The sequence below is a fragment of the Pygocentrus nattereri genome, chromosome 10 (genome assembly GCF_015220715.1).
Source record: "Pygocentrus nattereri isolate fPygNat1 chromosome 10, fPygNat1.pri, whole genome shotgun sequence".
In the NCBI taxonomy this organism is placed as follows: Eukaryota; Metazoa; Chordata; class Actinopteri; order Characiformes; family Serrasalmidae; genus Pygocentrus; species Pygocentrus nattereri.
The window spans coordinates 24,195,666-24,218,790 of NC_051220.1; the positions used below are offsets into that span (position 1 = coordinate 24,195,666).

Sequence of the window (23,125 nt, forward strand, 5' to 3'; positions counted from 1 at the left end):
CACACACACATAAACACATATAACATTTACATTTACAGCATTTAGCAGACACTCTTGTCCCGAGTAACTTACAAGAAGTGCTTTGTCTATCTAGAGAAAGTATCTTTGCTAGTTACCAACAGGTTAGAGAGAAAGACAGTCCTGAGCTCAGATACTGCTAGAAACAAAAGTCACTGTAGATGCCCAGAAAAAAGGAACAGAGTTGAACACAGAGTGCTGTACAATACAATACAATACAATGCAATACAGTAAAGTAAACTACAATACACAGTGCAATACAATAAAATACAGGGTGGGCCATTTATATGGATACACCTAAATAAAATGGGAATGGTTGGTGATATTAACTTCCTGTGAAGTTCAATGCTGTGAAGATAAGAGATGTGCAGCACCTGAAACTATGGATACTGGAAGCCTGTGTTAGCATTTCTTCTGCGGTGCTGCCATCAGTGTGTGAAGAGCGGGAGAAGAGGGTTGCATTGACAATCCAACACAATGGGCAGAACACATTTTATAAGTGGTCAAAAACTTATGAAAGAATAAAGTTACATTAAAACCAAGCACACCACTGTTTTTCATGTGAAAATCTCAATAAGTTTGATGTGTCACACGACCCTCTTCCCATTGAAAAAACTATACTTTAGTTGGATCCAAAATGGCCGACTTCAAAATGGCCACCATGGTCACCACCCCTCCCATATACTACCGTGCCACAAACAGGAAGTTAATATCACCAACCATTCCCATTTTATTTGGGTGTATCCATATAAATGGCCCACCCTGTATATAAGTGCAGCACAATATATTGCAAACAATACTTAATTCAATGCTCATATAAGACGCACAAAACCTACGCACAAATAGATTAGAGTGGCGACTGTCATTTCAATTGACATTTCAATGCTCATTGACGATGAGAGTCTGTCTGGTGGGAGTTATAAAATTACAGAGAGAGAGAGGGAGAGGGGGATGGTGTGTGTGGCTTTGGAGAAGACTCAGGACTCAGTGCTTTTTGGGAGGAAAAGGCCACGGAAAGGATTAACAGATCGATAGTTCTCTCTCGATTCTGGGGTGATGGGCGCTCTAAAGGCTCTCAAGTCTTTGTTTTTTCATTTTATTTCACTTTTGTTAAACTTTTCATGTTTAGCATGATTTTTCTGTCTTGATTTCTATTTTTCATATATCCTTCATTATCATAACATTTTTTTGTCCAGCGGTTTCATCCAATAAACTTGCAAAACTCCTTTTGGACTCAGGCTGGGTTTTTTACACCATTTTTTCCATTTTCTCAATCTTACAATAGTCTATCAATATTATTTACTATATTTTATTTCTCTACTTAACAAATAGGCCTATTGATATAGCCAGCTAAAAATTCATGATATGAACAGATGCACATAAGCATAACCAGCTGTTTTTTTCTGCATTCAGAAAAGTAGTGTATTTAGCATTTTTCAGTATCTCAAAGAGCTTGTATATCATCAAGAAAATGCTTGAAAAAGAAAAGAGAACACAGTGAAAGAGAGACATGTTATGGCAAACATGGGTTTGGCAAGGTGCCGTTTCATGCTTCTGTACTGAAGAAAACATCTTAGTTTTTTTTTTTTTAATTTAACTGTCCAGAATGAAACATGAAACTTATTCACCCCTCTTTTTTTGATGGACCACTTGTAACTTTTATGACTGTAGAAGTGTTTACGTGTTACTACCCGAAAACCAGACCGAGGGCTGAAAATGGCTGCGCTACAGGTCTGACAAAATTGTTTTATGTTATTGTTTTTGTGAAGATTGCACAGATCTCACTGACAATATAGACAGTATAGCTGAACCATACTTCCTGTTCCCACAGCACCTGACATGAAAACGAAGTGCTTTCTGTTTTTTTGGTAGTGAGCAAACGGAAGTGCAAAAGTGCATGATGGAGAGCAGACAGCAAATACACTGTAATTCACACAGACATGCACACACACATATTTAGTAATGGCTAGACATATTACTGGAATGGCCGTAACTGTCATACTTTGACATGGATATCAACCAATCAGCATAAACTGACTGACATAAGTAACTGAAACTTCAGATTTTATCAGATTTATCTATATATTTTTGTTGAGATTTGTGGCTTTTGGGCCTGTAGTCATTTGGATAGACTGTATCTTGTATAAAGCTGAAAGGAAGTGGCGGTAAACTTTGAACTTTGAGCTGGGGTGCTTGTAGTGAGAACTTTTTGTCTTGTGCTGACACAGAGGAACTCTTCTTCTTTCGGCTGCTCCCTTTAGGGGTCGCCACAGCGGATCATCTGCCTCCATCTTGCCCTATCCATTGCCTCCTCTACTTTACACCAACCATCTCCATGTCCACCTTCACTACATCCATAAACCTTCTCTGAGGTCTACCTCTTCTCCTTCTACCTGGCAGCTCCATCTCCAACATTCTTTGCCCAATATATCGACTATTCCTCCTCAACACATGTCCAAACCATCTCAACCTGGCCTCTCTGGCTTTATCTCCAAACTGCTCCACCTTCACTGTCCCTCTGATTTGCTCATTTCTAATCTTGTCCAGCCTTGTCACTCCCAACGACAATCTCAGCATCTTCATCTCCGCCACCTCCAGCTCAGCCTCCTGTCTTTTAGACAGAGCCACAGTCTCCAAACCATACATCATAGCAGGACGCACTACTGTCTTGTAAACCTCCCTTTCACTCTTGCTGCTGTCCTTCTGTCACACATCAGCCCTGACATCTGTCTCCACCCACTCCATCCTGCCTGCACCCTCCTCTTCACCTCTTTTCTACACTGTCCATTGCCCTGGATGGTTAACCCAAGATATTTGAAGTCATCCACCTTTATGACCTCTACTCCTTGCATCTTCACCTTTCCACCAGCCTCCCTCTCATTCACACACATGTATTCCGTCTTGTCTCTTCTGACCTTCATTCCTCTCCTCTCCAGTGCAAACCTCCACCTCTCCAGATTCTCTTCCACCTGCTCTCTACTCTCACCACAGATTACAATGTCACTGACAGAGAGGAACTGAGAGACTAATTTGCAGTTTCATTATGTGAGAAATTTCTTAAAGAACAACAATGCTTTCACCGTTTCCTGTGTGTTTTTATTTTTATTTTTTTTAGAAAATCTGAAATACAAAGTAACCTTTCTTTGCAAAGACTGAAATTCTTTAATTGGGTTAGATTACTTTTCAGTTTTAAAGCACATTTTTAGATTTTATTTGAAATGAGAAGTTGAAAATTGCCTTAATATAATCACCCACAGCATTCACAACAGCTTCACAAATACATTTTAGCTTAAAATGATCATGATGATGATGCATTATCTAATTTTTCAGTAACATTACCCAGAGACATGAAAGACTTGTGCTGTACATGCTTTATGAGACTGAGAACTGGAGTCTGAACAGAAGAAGTCATTTATTTGAGATGTTCCTTCTCATTTACAACTTAGACATGTGTGAGACTACCACATGATGTAATGGCAAGTATGCTATATCAACCATAGTGGAAGAGATAACTATGGACTTGAGGAAGATCATCAGTTCTATCAGTAGCAAAGCTTCTCCAGGCCATTTTATATGCATGGCCTCTTAAAGCCTGTAATTACTTTAAAAAATACTAACATCTTTAGGACAAAATGTAAGAACTTGTATTTGTGACTGTTGTGCTGAAAAACATTTGTGGATCACGTAGTGCATAAAAAACACACAATAGAGAATCAGCAAAGAATCTGCTTTTAAGCAGGTGTACTTAACATTTTGACCGGTATTACAAAATTGTGTTGCACAGATGCTATAACCACTGTGTAAATCCCAGGCAAAAAATCCCAGTCAAAAATCCAGAAGAAGAAACATTCCATATGACATTTTTAGTGTACAACCTAAGCTATGTACTTTCATGTCTCAGTCCAGGCTCATCCTGTGTACGTGTCGTGTAGCACACCTGTAAGTGCAAAGCTAACTTCTTACTTTTCATCTTATCAGCACCTTTCAAAACCTCTAACCATTTCCTCCTTCGACAATGTGTGGTCTAAAGTCAGTTTTTTTTTTTTCAGACTAAGCATACACTGAAAAAATACTGAGGTTGCTAGTTGGGACTATTTTTAAAAGGCTTTCAAAACCCATATACAACCGGTTTCCATAATAGAAAACCATTTAACCATGTAGTGGACCACTTAAACATTCAGATTCTTTGTGCTAAGTAAGTTAGCATGATGGATAGCTAGTTTTAGTTGGCTAGGCTTATGTCACCTAACTTCACCTAAGGTTCACAGATGTCAATGCATTTTAGTGAAGTTGCTGCTTCAGAAAGTTTTACAGAAAAGCTGATGTTGCTATATATATATATATATATATATATATATATATATATATATATATATATATATTCTGTATTATTACAGTATTGTTACAATAATATCACATTAGCTGTACAAAAAGGTGTTTGATACAGTATGACCTACTGGTGTTGTATATTTTTTCCAGATTTCACCATGGGATGCTGCACCAAGCTATAAAACATGTTTTTGTGTGTGTGCTGTCTTTTTTTTTACTTTTACACTATATTGGTCAGACAGAAGGCTGTATAGGTCTATTATTAAAATTAGTTGATTATTTAGTATGGTTATTGAAATAAAGCAAACATAACCAGTTCTGGACAAAGTACGCACATTCTGTACCCTTGGTAAAATGTTACTCCAATAACAGTAAATAGTCTCTCTACCTGTTTTTCTAATTGAGTTAAAGGACAAAAATACTTGCTTTTAAAATTGCTTAAGAATCATATAGCTTTCTAAAGTTATTCTGGAGTTCTAGTTCTAGTTCAAGTGATCACAGTTATTGCATTTGAAATGAAAAACAGTTTCACAGGCATTTTTTTTCATGTTTATTTAAAAAAAAATCTGAACAAAGTTATAGTTTTATTCAGTACTTCAAAATGTCTGCACTTTACAGTGGTGAAAACCAAAGGTCCAGTTCACCACATCACTTTTTCCAAGCAGCACAAGTCACATGCAACATATCTATGCATTCTGTTGCTTTTGCTGACAAGCTTCTTTAATTCTGGCACTGGAGGGGTGGTTTTCAGCAGAGTTTGGTGATTTCCTTGCTCAAACAGGCCCACTAAACGTGCCAATTAACAGAGTTGAACCAGGTGTATCTGAGTAAGGAAATAGGGAAATCAAATAGGAATCTGGCCAAAACATTTTTAAAAAAGTATTTTACTAAGGCTAGGTAACTGTCATACATTACAAATCATTGAAGCCATGTGAGATTTGCTCTCGTTTTTGAACTCTTTGTACTAAAGAGTTTTGGAGGCAGTTATCTTTTGTACTGTTTGTGTCCTGTTTGATGCCATCATAAAAGGTAATGGGATGATGAAATTAATAAAGAAAAGGATAATTAAATTAAATTAAATAATGCCCTAATTCTGGTGTCAACTTTGTTCATTAAAGAGAACAAATGTTAGTTTTCATCACTTCCTATTAGCACTGTGGCTTGCCATCTGTCTAGGTACAGGCATGTACCTTTTAACTGCGTGCACCTGAGGAGTTTCGGAGGCTGTGGTTTCTGTCTGACAAATGAGTGCGGAACAAGCTGCCACTGAGTAGGCTGGTCAAACTTCTCCGGATGTCTTTCCGGACATTGTCACTAGCCAGCACATACAGTACTGGGTTCATGGCACTATTAATGGTGGAGAGGCCAAGAGATATGGTGTAAGGCGTATAGACTGTACTGTCAAATTCACAACCCCAGCTTGGGAAGTGGTAACTAATGGCCCGTAGTAAAAGGATGACATGGTAGGGGGTGAAGCAGACCAGGAAGAACAGGATGACTGCTACAGCAAGGTAACGGACTTTGATCTTCTGTTCTGACCTTAGGCCTTCGCTTTCCTCCACTTTGATAAGGACAGCATGGTTAGTGACAAGTAGAATACACAGAGGAATGAAGAATCCAATGACAAAGCGGGCGTAGTTGAAACCTGTTACAGTGAGTGTGTTTTGCCCAGGCTCAAAGCAACGCTTCTCCTGCCTGGCCTCTGTGTCACCTTCTGTCATGGTAAACACTGGCATGTGGCCCAGAGCCACCACTGCCACAATCACTGCAGTGACTATTACAGCCCGTTTCATTTTCCTCAGAACCCGAGACTCCATCGGATACACCACTGCCACGTAACGGTCCACGGAGACACAGCACAGTAGGAAGATGCTGATGTACATATTGTTGAAGAAGATGTAGCCTGTGACTTTACAAGCCAGGGAGCCCAGCTCCCAGGTGTGATTCCAGCTTATATAAATAGTCCACAAGGGTAGTGTTCCTAGGTACATCAAGTCACACACAGACAAGCTCAACAAGTATATTCCCAACACGTTCTTCCGACAGACCTGAAGGAACGTGAGGTAGACTGTGACCATGTTGGCAGGTAGACCCACAATGAAGACAATGCTGTACACAACCAGGAGAGGAAGTCTGTCATTTTCGTAAGGAAGCATGCAGTTATCTGTTGAGTTTGGTGATGTGGTTCCATTAGTCATGGCCATGGTCACTAGACGCGAAACACAAATTAATCTGTGATATAGTCATAAATCAAGCAAATTAATTACAGTGTTTATTGGTAATGACTGTAGAAACAGGAACATATCTAATGTACCATGCCAAAAAACATTTAACTGCAGGATCTGAATCAACTGAGATACATAATATCATAGTGATTGACTGGCAAAAAAAATTTGATTTACACAAACATTTCTTCCTTTGAAGCTAATCTAGCTATGAAGTAATGGAAGCATGTTGACACCAGGTTAGCATAGTTCAAACTGCATGCCTAAATCTTAGCATATTTGCCTCAAATTGCATTAAGTTGTTAAACAGTCTCAAATAAACTTGTTTATTTTTTTCTAACACTATAATATACTTCTTTTTATGAAGCTGTACAGTGTATGGATACAATTCTGGCTTCAGGCTATTGGTAGATTTGAGAAAACAACTCTTTCTTAAGGCCCAGTGAGATTTAGCCTAATGCTTTGATGCTGTTGTTTTTAAAGCTTCAGTGCATTCAACATTCAACTTTGCTGATCAACATTTGGGAGTAAAATTGTGATTTTTGGCAAACCATTGCTTTAATGACATGACAGTTGCAACAACATTGTTAGCTGTAGTTGTGGTAGCAATGAAGTGTAAGAAATGTAGGAAATGTAAGGAGCAAGGAACTCATCGGCACATTCCGACCTTTAAAACACACTGGTTTTAATGTTAAACTTCCTGAAATGTTCATTTCAACTGATTCACCTCATAGATTCAGAAGTGCACAAATCATGAAGGACTTCTGTTTCTAAGAAACTTCCAGAATTTGACCTGTATTAAGCTTGTAGTTATGATACCTTTCCATTGACAAGTTTTGTGATCAAACGATCAGATTTCATGATATGAATGTCATTGTTCTATGAGACAATTATCTGAGCACAGCTGTCCCTTGTGGGAACCTGTGGTAAGTTGGTGTTTACATTACATGAGATGCAGATGACATGGTTGATTTCTTCAACTTCATATCTGAACTTCATATCTTCATACAGTTGTGATCAAATTTATTCAACCCCGAATGCTGTGAAGGGTTTTATGGAATTCAGTGCACATTTGTAATTGCGTTCATAATTAAATCTTACAAGGACTTGTTAAAGAAATAAATGCAACTAAAATAGCATCAATTGTTTTTTTCATGAAGTATTAAATGGCCTTTTTGTGATTTCTTCATTGACACAATTATTCAACCCCTTTTACGACTACCACTCCTAAGAACAGAGGTTCATTCCAGTGTTTTCAATCAGGTATTAAAACCACCTGTAGATGTCAACGAGCAGCAATCAAGCATAATAAGCACCAATTAGGCAGATTTAAAAGGACTGTGATACTCAGCTCCTTCTAGACATCTACTGGTGTGTTTACAAGCATGGTGAAGGCAAGAGAATGGTCCCAGAAGACACGAGAAGAGGTTATTTCTCTTCACAAGAATGGCAATGGATATAAGAAGATTGCAAAGTTGTTAAATATTCCAAGAGACACTATCGGAAGTATCATTTGCAAGTTCAAGTTAAAGGGCACAGTGGAAACGCCACCTGGTCGTGGCAGAAAGAAGATCCTGACCGCGACTGCTGTGTGCTACCTGAAGCGTAATGTGGAGAAAAATCCCCGCGTGACTGCTAAGGAACTGAAAAAAGACCTGTCAGATGTGGGCACCAAAGTTTCAGCTCAGACAATAAGGCGCGCACTGCATAACGAAGACCTCCATGCCAGAACACCCAGGCGCACCCCCTTGCTGACTCCAAAGAACAAGATAAGTCGACTGCAGCATGCCAAAAGTCATGTGGACAAGCCACAAAAGTTTTGGGATAGTGTACTGTGGTCAGATGAAACTAAATTAGAACTGTTTGGGCCAATGGACCAGCGCTATGTTTGGAGGAGGAAGAACCAGGCTTATGAACAAAAGAACACCTTGCCTACTGTGAAGCATGGCGGGGGGTCAATTATGCTTTGGGGCTGTTTTGCTTCTAATGGTCCAGGAAAGCTTCAACGTGTGCAGGGTACCATGAATTCCCTTCAGTACCAGGAGATCTTGGAGGAAAATGTGATGGAGTCAGTCACAAACCTGCGGCTTGGGAGACGTTGGACCTTCCAACAGGACAATGATCCGAAGCACACATCCAAGTCCACTAGAGCATGGTTGAAGATGAAAGGCTGGAACATTCTAGAGTGGCCATTGCAGTCACCAGACTTAAATCCAATTGAGAACCTCTGGTGGGACCTAAAGAAGGCAGTTGCAGCGCGCAAGCTTAAGAATGTGACTGAACTGGAGGCTTTTGCCCATGAAGAATGGGCTAAGATACCCATAGGTCGCTGCAAGACACTTGTGTCAAGCTATGTTTCACGCTTGAAAGATGTCATAAGTGGAAAAGGATGTTGTACTAAGTACTAAAAAGTAATGTCACTAGGGGGTTGAATAAAACTGATAATGATGTGAGCACAGAAAAGACATTTGTGGTTATTTCATCATAAATGTTATGTTATATTTGTCTAATTTATAAGTGCCTCTTTGATATAATTGTAAATAAGATGACTGAAATGATCAAAATCAATGTCAAACTGGCCAAAACACTTTATTTCAGTGGGGGTTGAATAAATTTGATCACAGCTGTATCTTATGGGAGGCCCTCTGGGAGTATGGCGTGCTGGGGCTACTACTCCGGGCTATCCAGTCTCTGTACTCCCAGAGTGAGAGCTGTGTCCGTATACTCTGCATTAAGTCAGACTCTTTCAGTGTTAGCATTGGACTCCGCCAGGGTTGTGCCCTGTCTCCACTCTTGTTCATGATATTCATGGACAGAGAGTCCGGGCGTAGCCGGGGTCAGGAGGGCATTATGTGTGGAGGCCGGAGGGTAACGTCTCTGCTATTTGCAGATGATGTTGTTCTTTTGGCAGAATCACATGGATGCCTCCAGCGCTCGCTGGAGCAGTTTGCAGCTCAGTGTGAAGCGGTTGGTATGTGGATCAGCACCTCCAAGTCTGAGTCCATGGTCTTGGCCCGGAAAAGGATGACATGCCCACTCCAGGTAAGGGGAAAGGACCTGCCCCAGGTGGAGGAGTTTAAGTATCTTGGGGTCTTGTTCTTGCTCTTGTTGAGTGATGGGAAGAGGGATCGTGAGATTGGCCGTAGGCTGGGACAGGCAGCAGCAGTAATGCGGTCACTGTACCGGACTGTAGTGGTGAAGAGGGAGTTGAGCCAAAAGGCAAAGCTCTCTGTTTACCGGTCGATCTACATCCCAACCCTCACCTATGGTCATGAGCTGTGGGTAATGACCGAAAGAACGAGATCACGAATACAAGTGGCAGAAATGAGTTTTTTTCGTCGGGTGGCAGGCTACATGCTGTGCGATAGAGTGAGGAGCTTGGTCATCTGCTCAGCGTAGAGCCACTACTCCTCCGCATTGAGAGGAGCCAGCTGAGGTGGTTTGGGCATCTGATCCGGATGCCCCCTGGACGCCTCCCGGTGGGGGTGTTCCAGGCACGGCCTACCCGGGACAAGACCCCGGGGTCGTCCTAGGACCCGTTGGAGGGATTATGGGAGCGGTTTGGGGTTCCCGGGAATGAGCTAGAGGAAGTTGCAGGGACAGGGTCATCTGGGATTCTCTGCTCTCCCAACTGCTACCATGACCCGGTCTGGACTAGCGGTCAACGATGATGGATGGATGGATGGATGGATCTTAAAGTTCTGCTTTCTGCGCTTCTGGAAGAATGGTCAAACATGCCCATAAACACACTCCTAAACCTTGTGGAAAGCCTTTGCAGAAGAGTTGAAGCTGTTATAGCTGCAAAGGGTGGGCCGACATCATATTAAACCCTATAGATTAAGAATGGGATGTCACTTAGGTTCATGTGTGTGTTAAGGCAAATGTCTGAATACTTTTGGCAATATAGTGTTTATACATCACACTGCCCATCAACCTGAAGATCGTTTTCACTGTGCAAAGTAACACGTAAGCATGAACTCATGGTTCTAAATAGAACCATTCCCTTTACAAAACGAGTAAAGTTGATAAGCTATCTTTTAAGGGCCTTAATAACAGAGTTTAAATCCAACCATGAATTCCATGCTCTGTTACATCCCTTGGCAGCATATAACAGGCAGCATAAGCTACGTTTGGTACACATATAAAATATATTGAAAATGCGCATTCATATAAATAAACGGTTCTTGTAACACTATGAGTGCTCATAAAAGTAGGTTAAGAAAACCATGACTTCATCATAATGTTGGTTATGTGATGACTTAAGTTAACTACAAATTTTCCAGCATCAGGTCAGCAGAACGCCTCCGACATAAGCATAAAATGAACAAATCTACTTTCAGATTTGACATGTTGCAAGTTGGACTGAACTTCAAGCTAAAATATTTAAACTCAATAACAATGCAAAAAATACTTTAAATGCTTTGATGCATCACCATCTATTTATTTCATTTTTGTTTTTCTCTTCATTAGTGGTTAATGTGTGTTGTATTTTGTCCTATATCAGTTATTTTAACATTTATTTATTTGTTTTTTTTTTGGCCAGTCTTATCAGAAATAAAGCTCTTCTTTCAGCCCATTATGTATACTTGTAAAAAAAAGGAAGATATCTGAGGAAACAGAAACAGTAGTTCTGTATATTGACCCACATTCTAAAATAAACATGACAACATAAGTATACTAATTAAAAGATGGTGCTTCAAGATTTTAGTAAAGAAAATGATTCTATATAGAACCAAGAACACTCAAAGAACCCTTTGCATGATTAAAGTGTTCTTGGCATCATAAAATGCTTCTTCAGTTCTGACAGAAAATGTACATTAATGTGCTACAGACCGTTCTATACAGAACCTTTTTGAAAAGGGTTCTATATTGCACCTAGAAGTGTTCTATGGTTACAGGAACCCACTTGGGTGCTGTATAGAAGCCTTTTTTTAAAGGTTCTATATAGAACCACCTACAGCACATTTTCCATCAATCTGAAGAACCGTTTTAAGATGCAAAAAACCTTCAATCATGCAGAGGGTCCTTTGAGTGCTCATGGTTCTATATAGCACCATTTTCTTGACTAAAGAACCCTCAGCGGTGTATTTTAATGATTGGATTCTTTTCTCTAGGCTATTCTTGCAGAACCCTTATGTGTTGTCTAGAGTGAGTGAAAATGACAAAAAGTTAGCATCGTCTACCTGTTGAATAAAGTGCTAACACTCACCCTGATGGATGTGTGGCCTTCGCCTGCCGCGTGTTGCTCAGTGGAGGCTGACTTTTCATATTTGACAAAACAGGAAAATGAGCGCGTTTATGAGTCAGTTTAAACAAGGCTTCCCCTAACTAACCCTGAAACACTGCCTCAGACACGCTGCACGGAGCACGAACACCCCCTCTCGCCTCAAACTAGCACATACAGAACATATCCAGTAAGAAGCACACGGGTTAACAACAACGCAAATCAATGAGTTTTATTTGTACGGAAAACCTTCATTGGTGTAACGGAGCTCAGATCGGATCCTGTGAACTTTTCGTTGCCTCCTCATATGCTTCTGAAAAAAAACCAAAAAAAAACAATGCAGGTTCACAGGCTCTGATTTCTTCAGTCAGGTGCACTCTTGGGAATAAAGATACAGTCCTCTGTCTTTGAGCTTCAGGACTTTATTAGATGTTGAAGTAAATCTACAGTTTAGCCTCTACATGAATGGCGATGAACGGGTCATCTTCCCAGTTGCTGATGCTAAAGTGGGCTCGTCCATCTTTGTCCACCCGTATCTGCTTGCCTGTGCACCCACCGCCGAGTTTATCTCCGGAGATTATATCACAGTAGATGCCGCCGGGCAGGCCAGTACTCAGCGTCTCGCGCAGGTTCCTGTTAAAGCGCACAGTTAGGAAAAGCTCAGTAGATACGCAATCGGCTTACACTGATTTCTCTTTTATTGACTTTCTACAGAGAACAGATTTCAGCCCATTTTAATGCATGATTTTTTTTTTTTGCTGAATTTAGCATACTGGGGGAGGGGGCATAAAATGTGACGTGAAAAAAAAGTTTTGGCACATTTTATATTATGTTATTTATATTGTTATGTTTTTTTTCTGAAAACTCAAAAAGTTTGTTCCAGGTGGAGGATGTGTTAACCTATAGTCACGCAGAAAATCAGCAAGACATGTCATCTGAGAAGGGTGCTCAGACTTTTGCGGACTTTTTGTTATCTACTACAAAGGTTTTTGTTCAACGCACCAGTCGTCGTTGTTGATAACGATGAAGCCCCGGCTGCCGCGGCCAAAGGCGATCTGATGTCCGTTGTCCCACCAGTTGGAAATAGGCTGTCCGTCGACAACATTTCGGAAGTTCACCATATTCCTGCACAGCGACAGGAGAACGTCAACCTATACTGGAGCTTACACTGGAGCGCAGGCTACCAGAGGAACCACACAATACACCAACCTGATCTGGCGCCATCTGTGTTCACACACCCACCCATCCCCGCATGTGGTGTCTGGGTTGATGGGCACTGCCTTGGTGGATCCATTGCCGTGGCTTGGTGGGCCCATCCAGTCATTCTTGTCCTGTAACGTAAAATACTAAAATTAGCCAAAGCTTTAACTTGTTTGAACTGACACAAACTGCAATAAACAATATTAAACGTTATAAGTTGATATAGTCTAGCTTTGATCATGTAGGCCTTCATTTGCGTGGAAACAGCCTGCGACTAGTTCCTCATTAACATGTCGTTTGCTGACGACATGTCCCACACTACATATACATACACATATGCCCTCAACTACATGCCCTAATCGATATGTGACAGTTCCAGTTCTGGCGAAATATTCATTTTCTATTCTATTGGCCCGCTTCACCCTTTGATGCACTACAGCCCCCAGCATGCACTGCAACATAATGTGCGTTCTGACCCCTTCCCCAACAATATGGGGCCGTGGTTACACAGAAAAAAGATGCCTGATGTGGAGTTCAAGTAAAGCTTTTTTTTACATTTACATTTATGGCATTTAGCAGACGCTCTTATCCAGAGCGACTTACAAAAGTGCTTGTCATTACTTCAGAATATCTCATGTTAATAAAGGTTGACATAATTTTAAAGAGCTTTGCTCTAAATTGCTACCGGAAGTTATCTATGCATTGAGACCTAAAACAAATACAACAAGTAGAAAAATACCTACAACTCAACACAGAGTCTACACAACACTAAACCTGCTGAAAAAAAGTTTGTAATAAAATACAGTGAACAAAAAGAGGTGAAGATCTTTAATAGACAGTGTTTTTTAACTACCTAAGTCAATTTATTTTTATTTAGAAATATTCCTGAATTAGTATTTAATGTGTATTCTGATGTATTTTGGCAAAACCTGACAAAATCCCATGTAAAAATGACATAAAAACACAGCTGGCCCTCGGATTTGTTGAGATTTTTCTCATTTTAATTGAGTTTGACATCCCTGTCCTAATCCATGCAAATATTGCCAAAGTAAGCCAATAAAGAGACAGCATTCAGAAGGCTTGTGAGCCAATGGAGTATAGTGGGAAACAGGGCATAAACATAAGAATTATCAAATGATGTGAAAATAATAAAATGTCCTTTTTTGTCTCATTACTATTTAAAGGTTAATTCCACCATTTAACATTTCTGCGAAATTCAACCGTTAAGATGGAAACAAAGTCGTTCAAAAAGTTTTGATGTGAATTCCAAAGCCTTTAATGCCTCTTGATCTACCTCACAGAAACCTTAACTAGTGATTGTCCTGAAAGGCAAAGTTTGGGGTCGACAAGGAAACGCACTGCGCCTCCTACTGGCCAGAGCTTGAATTGCTTTGTCGTCTTGCATTTATGACGATTGAAAAAATAATCTTTAATGAACAAAATTAACTACTAAACTAGTAAAATGAAATAAAACTGAAAGTAAAATAAAGTAAAAGTGAAATAAAAATGACTAAATCATTTAAGTGTGGGGCACTGTGTTTTTTGTGTGCTGTTGTAAGTGTACTTACCTTTCCATTCTCAAAATTGCGGTCCCAGCGGTAGCTGGACATCACTCTGGTCACACCATAAGGATGAGCCAGCATGATACCCATAGCCATTTTATAAAGCCTGTGGAGAACAAATAGCATCCCAATAACAAAAGCTGGAGCTGTTAGCTATAGAAAAGTGCGTAAACCCACAAAGACATTTGAAACTGTCTGGATTAAAAGAATTCAAATTCAAGTTTATTTGTATAGCGCTTTTTACAACAATGTTATCACAAAGCAGCTTTACAGAAGTTTGAAAACATACATTTATAACATATCCCCCAGTGAGCAAGCCAGAGGAGACGGTGGCAAGGAAAAACTCCCTTGGTCTGGAGGAAGAAACCTTGGGAGGAACCAAGACTCAGAAGGGGGAGACCCATCCTCCTCTGGTCAAACAGTATTTACAATTTAATAAGCTAAATACCAAATAAAAGCTAAGAGGATCTCTGTTTGAAGACTGAACTAATGACAGAGAAATTGCACCTGGCATCCCAGAATGTGAGGATGGAAGCTCCTCCAGCTCCATGGCCTCTTTGGTTGTCATGGTTGTCAACAAAGACCACAGCCTTATCAGAAGGCATGAAAGCCCAGCCCTCTCCCCAGCTTCTGAAAGCAAATATCACTGATAATATTTAAAACATGACTATTCGTTTGTAACAATGAAAATAAATAAAAATTTCAGTAGACCTTTTAAGCGTGGTCACAACATACTTAAGATAGCACAGCTTCTCGTTCTCCCATTTTCGTACAACGGTGCCCAGTTTGGCGCTGTATTTGAACTCTGTCACTCTTCCAAGACCAAAGTACTCACTGGCTTTGATGGGTTCCCCACCCAAGTCAATAACCTAAAAGAAAATCTTTCAGCTCAGACCTATTGAGACCTTAATTCAAGCTTAAGCTTAAGGAATTAAGCTTAATTCAATAAAGCATACCTCTTGGTAAATGAAGGGCTTGAGACCAGATGAGAACCATTTGGTGCTGAGGTTGTGCAGTCTATCATAAACTGCACTAAGGTCACCAGGCCACATGTGCTTGCAAGCATCCATTCTGAATCCAGCCACACCCATGTCAATCAGTTTGTTCATATATTCAGCCACTTTTCCCCTCACAGAGTCTTTCTCCATGGCAAGGTCCAGAAGACCCACCAGCTGACAGTCCCTCACCTTTGGAATTGAAGAGAAAATATGCCTAAAATTTGTCATTTTAAACAAAAAACCAATAAAAGTTGTGGTCCTAGTCAGAAATTACACCTGAAAAATATTGTGGTAGTTCTCAATTCCACCATTAGCTGTTTTACATTTGCCATCATTGAAGTCCAATGATGAGAAGGGAACAGAGGGGAAATTCTTCTTGTTGGCATCAAAATACGTGCCACAGCTAGAGTGATGGCCTTCTCCAGCACCTGTTCCACACATATGATTGATGATTGCATCCACGTAGATGTTCACCTAACAGCACACAAGCCTGTACGTCTCATGTGAAAACAAGCACAAGGAAATTATTTATAGTTGCATACTCACAAGTGGGAATGCCTAACAATATCTGAACAGAGTCTTCATGGGTTTAGGTATCATTTTGGAGGCTATATAATAACAGTTAGGTGACTTTACTCCAACATTGTTGCAGCGGGTGATCATATCCCTCAACTCCTCCTCAGTGCCTGATCTGGAGCAGAGGTTGTAGCTGATGGGTTGGTATCTCTGCCACCATGGATGCCAAGGATTGGTTACCACAATGCTCTCGCTGGGAGGAGAGATCTACAAGATAATTAAACTAACCATTAGCTTAAGCAAACATCATTTCCTATTATCATAGCTTTGCATGTTATGATGCTATAATGTCTTGGTTTACCATCAATTCAGCAAGACATGCAGCAACTTTCCTCCACAGTTTAAAGGGCCCACATCATGGAAAACCAAATTTGTTTCTTAAAAATGTTCTTGAGAAAGGTCCCAATAAAAAGTATATGTCAGAGTCATGATGTGTTGTTAAAAGTGCAGAATTGTTCACAACAAATTGAGTGTGTGTAGATTCTATTCTTTCCTAACGGTAAATCCTAAATTGGTGAATGTCAGAATTTGTGTAAGAAAACTGTGTAAGTGGGTTTTAAAAAGAAATTTCTTAAGGATGGTTGGTGAATGAGGCTTACTGTTAAAAGTTTCAATGAAAACACACTATTTACTCCCCAGGAAACGTAGATACAAAAACAACCTGCTCATATATATATATATATATATATATATATATATATATATATATATATATATATATATATATATATATAAAACAACTCCTGGTTCCTGTCACCACCACTGTCAAGAAATCTGTAAGTCTGTAAGTTACTCTATAATCATTTCACATAAAATCACTTAGAATGACTTCTTTACCTCTTTGCAGTTTCATTTTGCTACAATTTTGAAAAAAAAAAAACAAACTCAGTGGAATTCCCCTGTATTTCTGTGTTGTCAATGACCCCAAAATATATGTAATAATTTAACCAGTAGTAAGTAAACCAGTGTTATTGAATGCTGAAGGTGCCACTGTATCATGTCATAATCTATGGCCTCACTTCTTTCTCATTTGAGATTCTTTCACATACATTAGAAATGACCTTTTAGGAGTTTTGAGAGTTTGTATTTCTGTATTTTAATTCCAAAAGAGAATTTGGAAATTGTAAATCATCTTTTTACCAGAATATTGTTTCAGGTAAGTACTCACACTTCCACTTGAGTAGGAATTTGTGTTTACATGAGTAAGCCTCACTAATATGTATGGATACAGTAAAACTTATGCACATATACTTACCTGAACTCCTCCAAATCCTTTTGGTGCCAGGTATCTCTCACACTCTGTAGCAATATCTGCCCAGCGCCACTCGAAAAGATGAACAATGGAGGTTCTTCCATGTTTCATGTGAGGATCATGCTGACCCAAGCTGAGTCCAAACAGTCCTGCCAAGACCAGGAGCTTCATTTCCATCCCTTCCCAATGGTCTCACTCCTAATACGTGCGCTGCGGATTGACCTGCAATACAATCCGCTGACAGTAAATGCTGAAAAATAAATAGTTATCTCCAGTCCAAAGTGCAGCACAGATGCATGATGTGGTAACTCTTTCAGGGCCACTGAATTCCCAAAATCCCAAAGTATAAAGGACAGTCTGTAAATCATGAATCACTGATGAAAGGTGCCACAAAGCCTTTTTGAGTGATGCCGCAGAAGAACCATAATTGCATGTTTGAAAAAGAAAATTGTGAACATTAAGAACCTTTTAAAGGTCAAACGAACCCTTACATAATGGAAAGGTTATATGCTAATTTCATTTTGAAGTGTTGTAGGGTACCGAAAATGTATTTTCTATGGCACCTTGTTTAAAAGTGTACTCTCACAGTACTCTGCACTTTAAGTTTATAGTCACTGTTTCATGCCAGATCCAATGTGATGGTGTGAAGATCCAAAAACAAGTTGTCACTGTCCAAAGCTGTTCAAATATGCAATGTAAAATCTACATGTTACATACAGATATTTTGGCCATGTTTTTTAAGGGGAAATCCATCATTTTTTCAATGTTGTTGCCTAGATCAAATGTAAACAAAGTCATTACAAATATTTTTATGTGACATGGTTCATTCAGAGGTGGAAAATTTAGGTCCAGAAAGTAAAGAAGCCTTCACAGGATTTTGTTCCAAGGGCCTGGCTTCTCTAGTTAAATCAAACCACCAGCAGAGCTGTCCAGGCTGTTGCGAAATCCTGGGAAGGATTTTTACTTTCTGAACCTGAATTTTCCACCTCTGGGTTCACTGTAGAAAGACAGATATCTTTACGGTGATGTCTACAACACAAATATAGCCATTTTATTCGCTAACCAAAACCCCCAGTGAGTCTCCACATTTTTTTCACTGCTATCGGAACAAAACCTTGTATGTCCAAAATAGTAACTTTACAGGAAAAGGAAAAAACCTACTTTACTTTCAATGTAAGTAAATGGAACCAGAATTTTCTCCAAGTCATTTCTGGCCATTTCTTTTGGTCCATTCATCATTAAAGTTATATATAATGTAAAGGGCCACAGGCACGTCCATATTATGTCAAAAACTGAAAAATTCCAAAAATGGAGATACGAGATTTTGTCCCGACAGCAGTGATATGTAACGTTTATTATATTTAATGTTGTTAATAGCTTAATAGCAATAAATTTGAAAAAAAAATGCAATTCATATATTTTATCATTATATGACTATTTTACAACATAGCACCATTCAACCTCTGCCCCATGAATATAAAAAATATGTTTTAAACCAAAACCTTCTCAAACTATCATAATATAATGACTCAGACATCAAGCAGTATATCTGTCACCTTGTTGTCTAATAGCTTTCTACAATGTTAAGTTAAATATGAATAAAATTACAAACTATGATACAAATAAGCAGTGTTCCTTTTAAGAAGGCAGATTGTGTCAGATTTTTTTCATTAATAAAAGCTAATATACTGCCATATCTCTGACAGAAGATGCATAGATCGGTTTTCAGACAAACGGGCCAAATAAGCATGTTTTATTATGGGCCACGTTTGGCTCATGTGCAGTTTGCCAGCGCAGATAGTTGACCAACAGTGCAATATGTTTGCCACACATGGCTCACATTTATCTGGGTGTTTTCATACAGGGTGGTGCAAATACAATCATTTAAAAGTATTTAATAGTAACAATTTGTGCAAATTACCCTTTGTTATATAATGATGTTAGCAGACTAGTGAAGGATCACTGGTTGGAGCACACCAATAATGACAATTTCCATTTATATCATGTCAAAAGTATCCAGAGGAATCTAAGCAATGGGCAGATTTTAGTTTTTACATTTTTTTAGAGATCAACCTTTAAGTTGATTCAGTGTAAATGATAATATGAGAATTGGCTGTATTAAATTTGAGCAATTATTTATATTATAAATTATTTATATATTTTATATTTTTCTTTATCCTCTCCATGGATCACCACCTTATCATGGTGGAGGGGTTTGCGTGCTTGAAGCTATGGAGCTTTGGAGCTATGTTGTCTGGAGCAAAAGCTCCTGGTAGGGTCTCCCATGGCAAACTGGTCCTAGGTGACAGGTCAGACAAAGTGTGATCCATAATAACCCCTATGAAAAGACAAGAACAGGATTTCCTAGAGCCAGGCCTGGGGGAGGGGCTCGCCAGCGAGCGTCTGGTGGCCAGGCATTTACTCATGGTGCCCGGCCGGGCCCAGCCCGAAGGAGTTACATGAGTCCCCCCTCCCATCGACCCACCACCAATGGGAGGGGCAGTAGTAGGGGTTCGGTGCTTTGTGGATCGGGCAGTGTCCGAAGGCGTGGGCCTTGGCGTTCTGATCCTCGGTTACTGAAACTGGCTTTTGAAACTTGAAACGTTACCTCACTGGCGGGTAAGGAGCCTGAGTTGGTGCGCGAGGTTGAGAGATACCGGCTAGATATAGTTGGGCTCAACTCAACACACAGCTTGGGCTCTGGGTCCAATCTCCTTGAGAGGGGCTGGACTTTATTCTTTTCTGGAGTTGCCCATGGTGAGAGGCGGCGGGCAGGTGGGGGCTTTCTCATAGCCCCTCGACTCTGTGCCTGTATGTTGGGGTTTTCTCCGGTGGACGAGAGGGTAGCTTCCCTATGCCTTCGGGTTGGGGAACGGGTCCTGACTGCAGTCTGTGCTTATGCACCGAACAGCAGTTCAGAGTACCCAGCCTTCTTAGAGTCCTTGGAAAGGGTGCTTGAAAGTGCTCCTCCTGGAGACTCTATTGTCCTTCTGGGGGACTTTAACGCTCACGTGGGCAATGACAGTGAGACCTGGAGGGGTGTGATTGGGAGGAATGGCCTCCCTGATCTGAACCCGAGTGGTGTTCAGTTTTTGGACTTCTGTGCAAACCACAGTTTGTCCATCATGAACACCATGTTTGAACACAAGGATGTCCATAAGTGCACATGGCACCAGGACACCCTAGGCCGCAGTTCAATGATTGACTTTGTAGTCGTGTCATCGGACTTGTGGCCATGTGTTTTGGACACTCGGGTAAAGAGAGGAGCTGAGCTATCAACTGATCACCACCTGGTGGTGAGTTGGATCAGGTGGTGGGGGAAGATGCCGGTCAGACCAGGCAAGCCCAAACGTATAGTGAGCGTTTGCTGGGAACATCTGGCAGAAGAACCTGTCAGATTGATCTTCAACTCACACCTCCGTCAGAACTTTGACCAGATATCGGGGAGGTGGGGGACATTGACTCAGAATGGGCCATGTTCCGTTCCTCCATTGTTGAAGCGGCTGACTGTAGCTGTGGCCGTAAGGTAGTTGGTGCTTGTCGGGGCAGTAATCCTCGAACCCGGTGGTGGACACCCCAGGTGAGAGATGGCGTCAAGCTGAAGAAGGAGTCCTACCGGGCATGGTTGGCCTGTGGGACACCAGAGGCAGCTGGCAGGTATCCACAGGCCAAGTGATCTGCGGCTTCAGTCGTCGCCAAGGCAAAAACCTGTGTATGGGAGGAGTTTGGTGAGACCTTGGAAAGTGACTTTAAGTCGGCTCCGAAAAGATTCTGGCAAACCGTCAGGTGACTCAGAAGGGGAAAGCAATATGCCACTAGCACTGTATATAGTGGAGATGGTGTGCTGCTGACTTCGACTGAAGACGTCATTGGGCGGTGGAAGGAATATTTTGAGGACCTTCTCAATCCCACCGACACGTTCTCCAGTGAGGAGGCAGAGTCTGGGGACATGGGAATAGGCTTGTCCATTACTGAGGCCGAAGTCGCTACGGCAGTTAAGAAGCTCCTTGGTGGCAAGGCTCCAGGTTGGATGAGATCCGCCCTGAGTTCCTCAAGGCTCTGGATGTTGTGGGGCTGTCTTGGCTGACACGCCTTTTCAACATTGCATGGACATCGGGGGTGGTGCCACTGGATTGGCAGACTGGGGTGGTGGTGCCTCTGGATTCTGGAGGGTTCATGGGAGTTTGCCCAACCAGTCCACATGTGCTTTGTGGATCTGGAGAAGGCATTCGACTGTGTTCCCCAGGGTATTCTGTGGGAGGTGCTTTGGGAGTACGGGGTACATGGCTCTTTGCTACGAGCCATTCAGGCCCTGTACAAACAAAGCAGGAGTTTGGTTCGCATGGCCGGCAGTAAGTCAGACTCGTTCCCAGTGAGAGTTGGACTCCGTCAGGGCTGCCCTTTGTCACCGATTCTATTCATAATTTTTATGGATAGAATTTCTAGGCACAGTCAGGGGATGGAGGGTGTCCGGTTTGGTGACCTCAGGGTCACATCGCTGGTGTTTGCAGATGATGTGGTCCTATTGGGGACATCAGGCCGCGAACTTCAGCTTTCGCTGGATCGGTTTGCAGCCGAGTGTGAAGCGGCCGGGATGAGAATCAGTACCTCCAAATCCGAGACCATGGTTCTCAGGCAGAAAAGGGTGGAGAGCCCTCTCTGGGTCGGCGATAGCCTCTTGCCTCAAGTGGAGGAGTTCAAGTATCTCTGGGTCTTGTTCACGAGTGATGGTACAAGGGAGCGGGAGATTGACAGGCGGATTGGTGCTGGGTCAGCAGTGATTTTACCGGTCTGTTGTGGTAAAGAAAGAGCTGAGCCATAAGGCAAGGCTGTCGATTTACTGGTCGATCTACGTTCCCACCCTCACCTATGGTCATGAGCTTTGGGTAATGACCGAAAGAATAAGATCGCGAATACAAGCGGCCGAAATGAGTTTCCTCCGCATGGTGTCTGGACTCTCCCTTAGAGATAGGGTGAGAAGTTTGGCCATCCGGGAGGCACTCGGAGTAGAGCCGCTGCTTCTTCACATCGAGAGGAGTCAGCTGAGGTGGTTCGGGCATCTAGTTAGGATGCCTCCTGGACGCCTCCCTCGGGTCCGCCTGGGAGGAGACCCCGGGGAAGACCCAGGACACGTTGGCGTGACTATATCGCCCAGCTGGCCTGGGAGCGCCTCGGAATCCCCCTTGGAGAGTTAGCGGAAGTGGCTGGGGAAAGGGAGGTCTGGGCCTCATTGCTTAGGATGCTGCCCCCGCGACCCAAACCCCGGAGAAGCGGAAGATAATGGATGGATGGATGGATGGATGGATGGATGGATGGATGGATGGATGGATGGATGGATGGATATTTTTCTTTTTATGCTATTGTAATTCATAATGTCCTTTAAAAATGCACCATAGTTTGCAGATGACAACATGTAAAACACCTAAAGAGCGCAATAGAATCAAACATAAAAACAGACAAATTAATAAACAGTGCTTTTTATACTGACAGTGCATAACTGCTAAAATGTCAGTGATGTATTTTATATGCTGTAATTGTTGTGATAGAAGATGTGCTATTTTATCAGTCTTAGGTCTGTATTATTAACAGCACTAAACGTTGTGTTTAGGAGGGTTAGTGCTTTTCTATTTTTTATAGTCATTATTTTGGTTGGACAAGTAGGCAAATGTTGATGATGTATTTCAGTGTAATGTGTTAAATTCAAGGTGCTTGCAATAAGTGCATGTTCAAATGCATGAACA

The 23,125-nt window shown here is 41.2% G+C and overlaps 2 protein-coding genes across 4 annotated transcripts; both read right to left on the bottom strand.

Moving 5' to 3' along the window:
* Positions 1–4,890: 4,890 nt before the first annotated feature.
* On the bottom strand, positions 4,891–11,833 carry gpr132a (G protein-coupled receptor 132a). The gene is made up of 2 exons (XM_017694538.1): positions 11,782–11,833; positions 4,891–6,556 (listed from the first exon to the last, which is right to left on the bottom strand). Exon 2 carries the CDS (start codon positions 6,549–6,551, stop codon positions 5,541–5,543), a length of 1,011 nt encoding a protein of 336 aa, XP_017550027.1. The 5' UTR covers positions 6,552–6,556; positions 11,782–11,833; the 3' UTR covers positions 4,891–5,540.
* Positions 11,834–12,013: 180 nt separating this feature from the next.
* On the bottom strand, positions 12,014–17,601 carry zgc:66313 (AmyAc_bac_euk_AmyA and Aamy_C domain-containing protein). Of its 3 annotated transcripts, none has more exons than XM_037541770.1 (10): positions 17,388–17,601; positions 16,193–16,339; positions 15,880–15,984; positions 15,515–15,745; positions 15,294–15,427; positions 15,066–15,188; positions 14,565–14,664; positions 13,006–13,127; positions 12,799–12,921; positions 12,014–12,429 (listed from the first exon to the last, which is right to left on the bottom strand). In XM_037541770.1, the coding sequence occupies exons 1-10, from the start codon at positions 17,559–17,561 to the stop codon at positions 12,240–12,242; spliced, it is 1,449 nt and encodes a 482-aa protein (XP_037397667.1). In that variant the 5' UTR covers positions 17,562–17,601; the 3' UTR covers positions 12,014–12,239. The 3 variants fall into 3 exon arrangements, with proteins under 3 accessions (XP_037397667.1, XP_017550029.1, XP_017550028.1); XM_017694540.1 differs by having other exon boundaries at positions 15,833–16,030; XM_017694539.1 differs by lacking the exon at positions 15,880–15,984.
* Positions 17,602–23,125: the final 5,524 nt, after the last annotated feature.

Excerpts from the sequence above, each read along its gene's own strand:
- gpr132a (XM_017694538.1), bottom strand. The coding sequence starts at position 6,551 with ATGGCCATGACTAATGGAACCACATCACCAAACTCAACAGATAACTGC.
- zgc:66313 (XM_017694540.1), bottom strand. The coding sequence starts at position 17,561 with ATGGAAATGAAGCTCCTGGTCTTGGCAGGACTGTTTGGACTCAGCTTG. Across the intron at positions 15,189-15,293 it reads GAGAAGCTGTGCTATCTTAA|AAGCTGGGGAGAGGGCTGGG; the intron begins GTATGTTGTGAC and ends ATTTGCTTTCAG. Across the intron at positions 12,922-13,005 it reads CACAGATGGCGCCAGATCAG|GAATATGGTGAACTTCCGAA; the intron begins GTTGGTGTATTG and ends GTCGCTGTGCAG.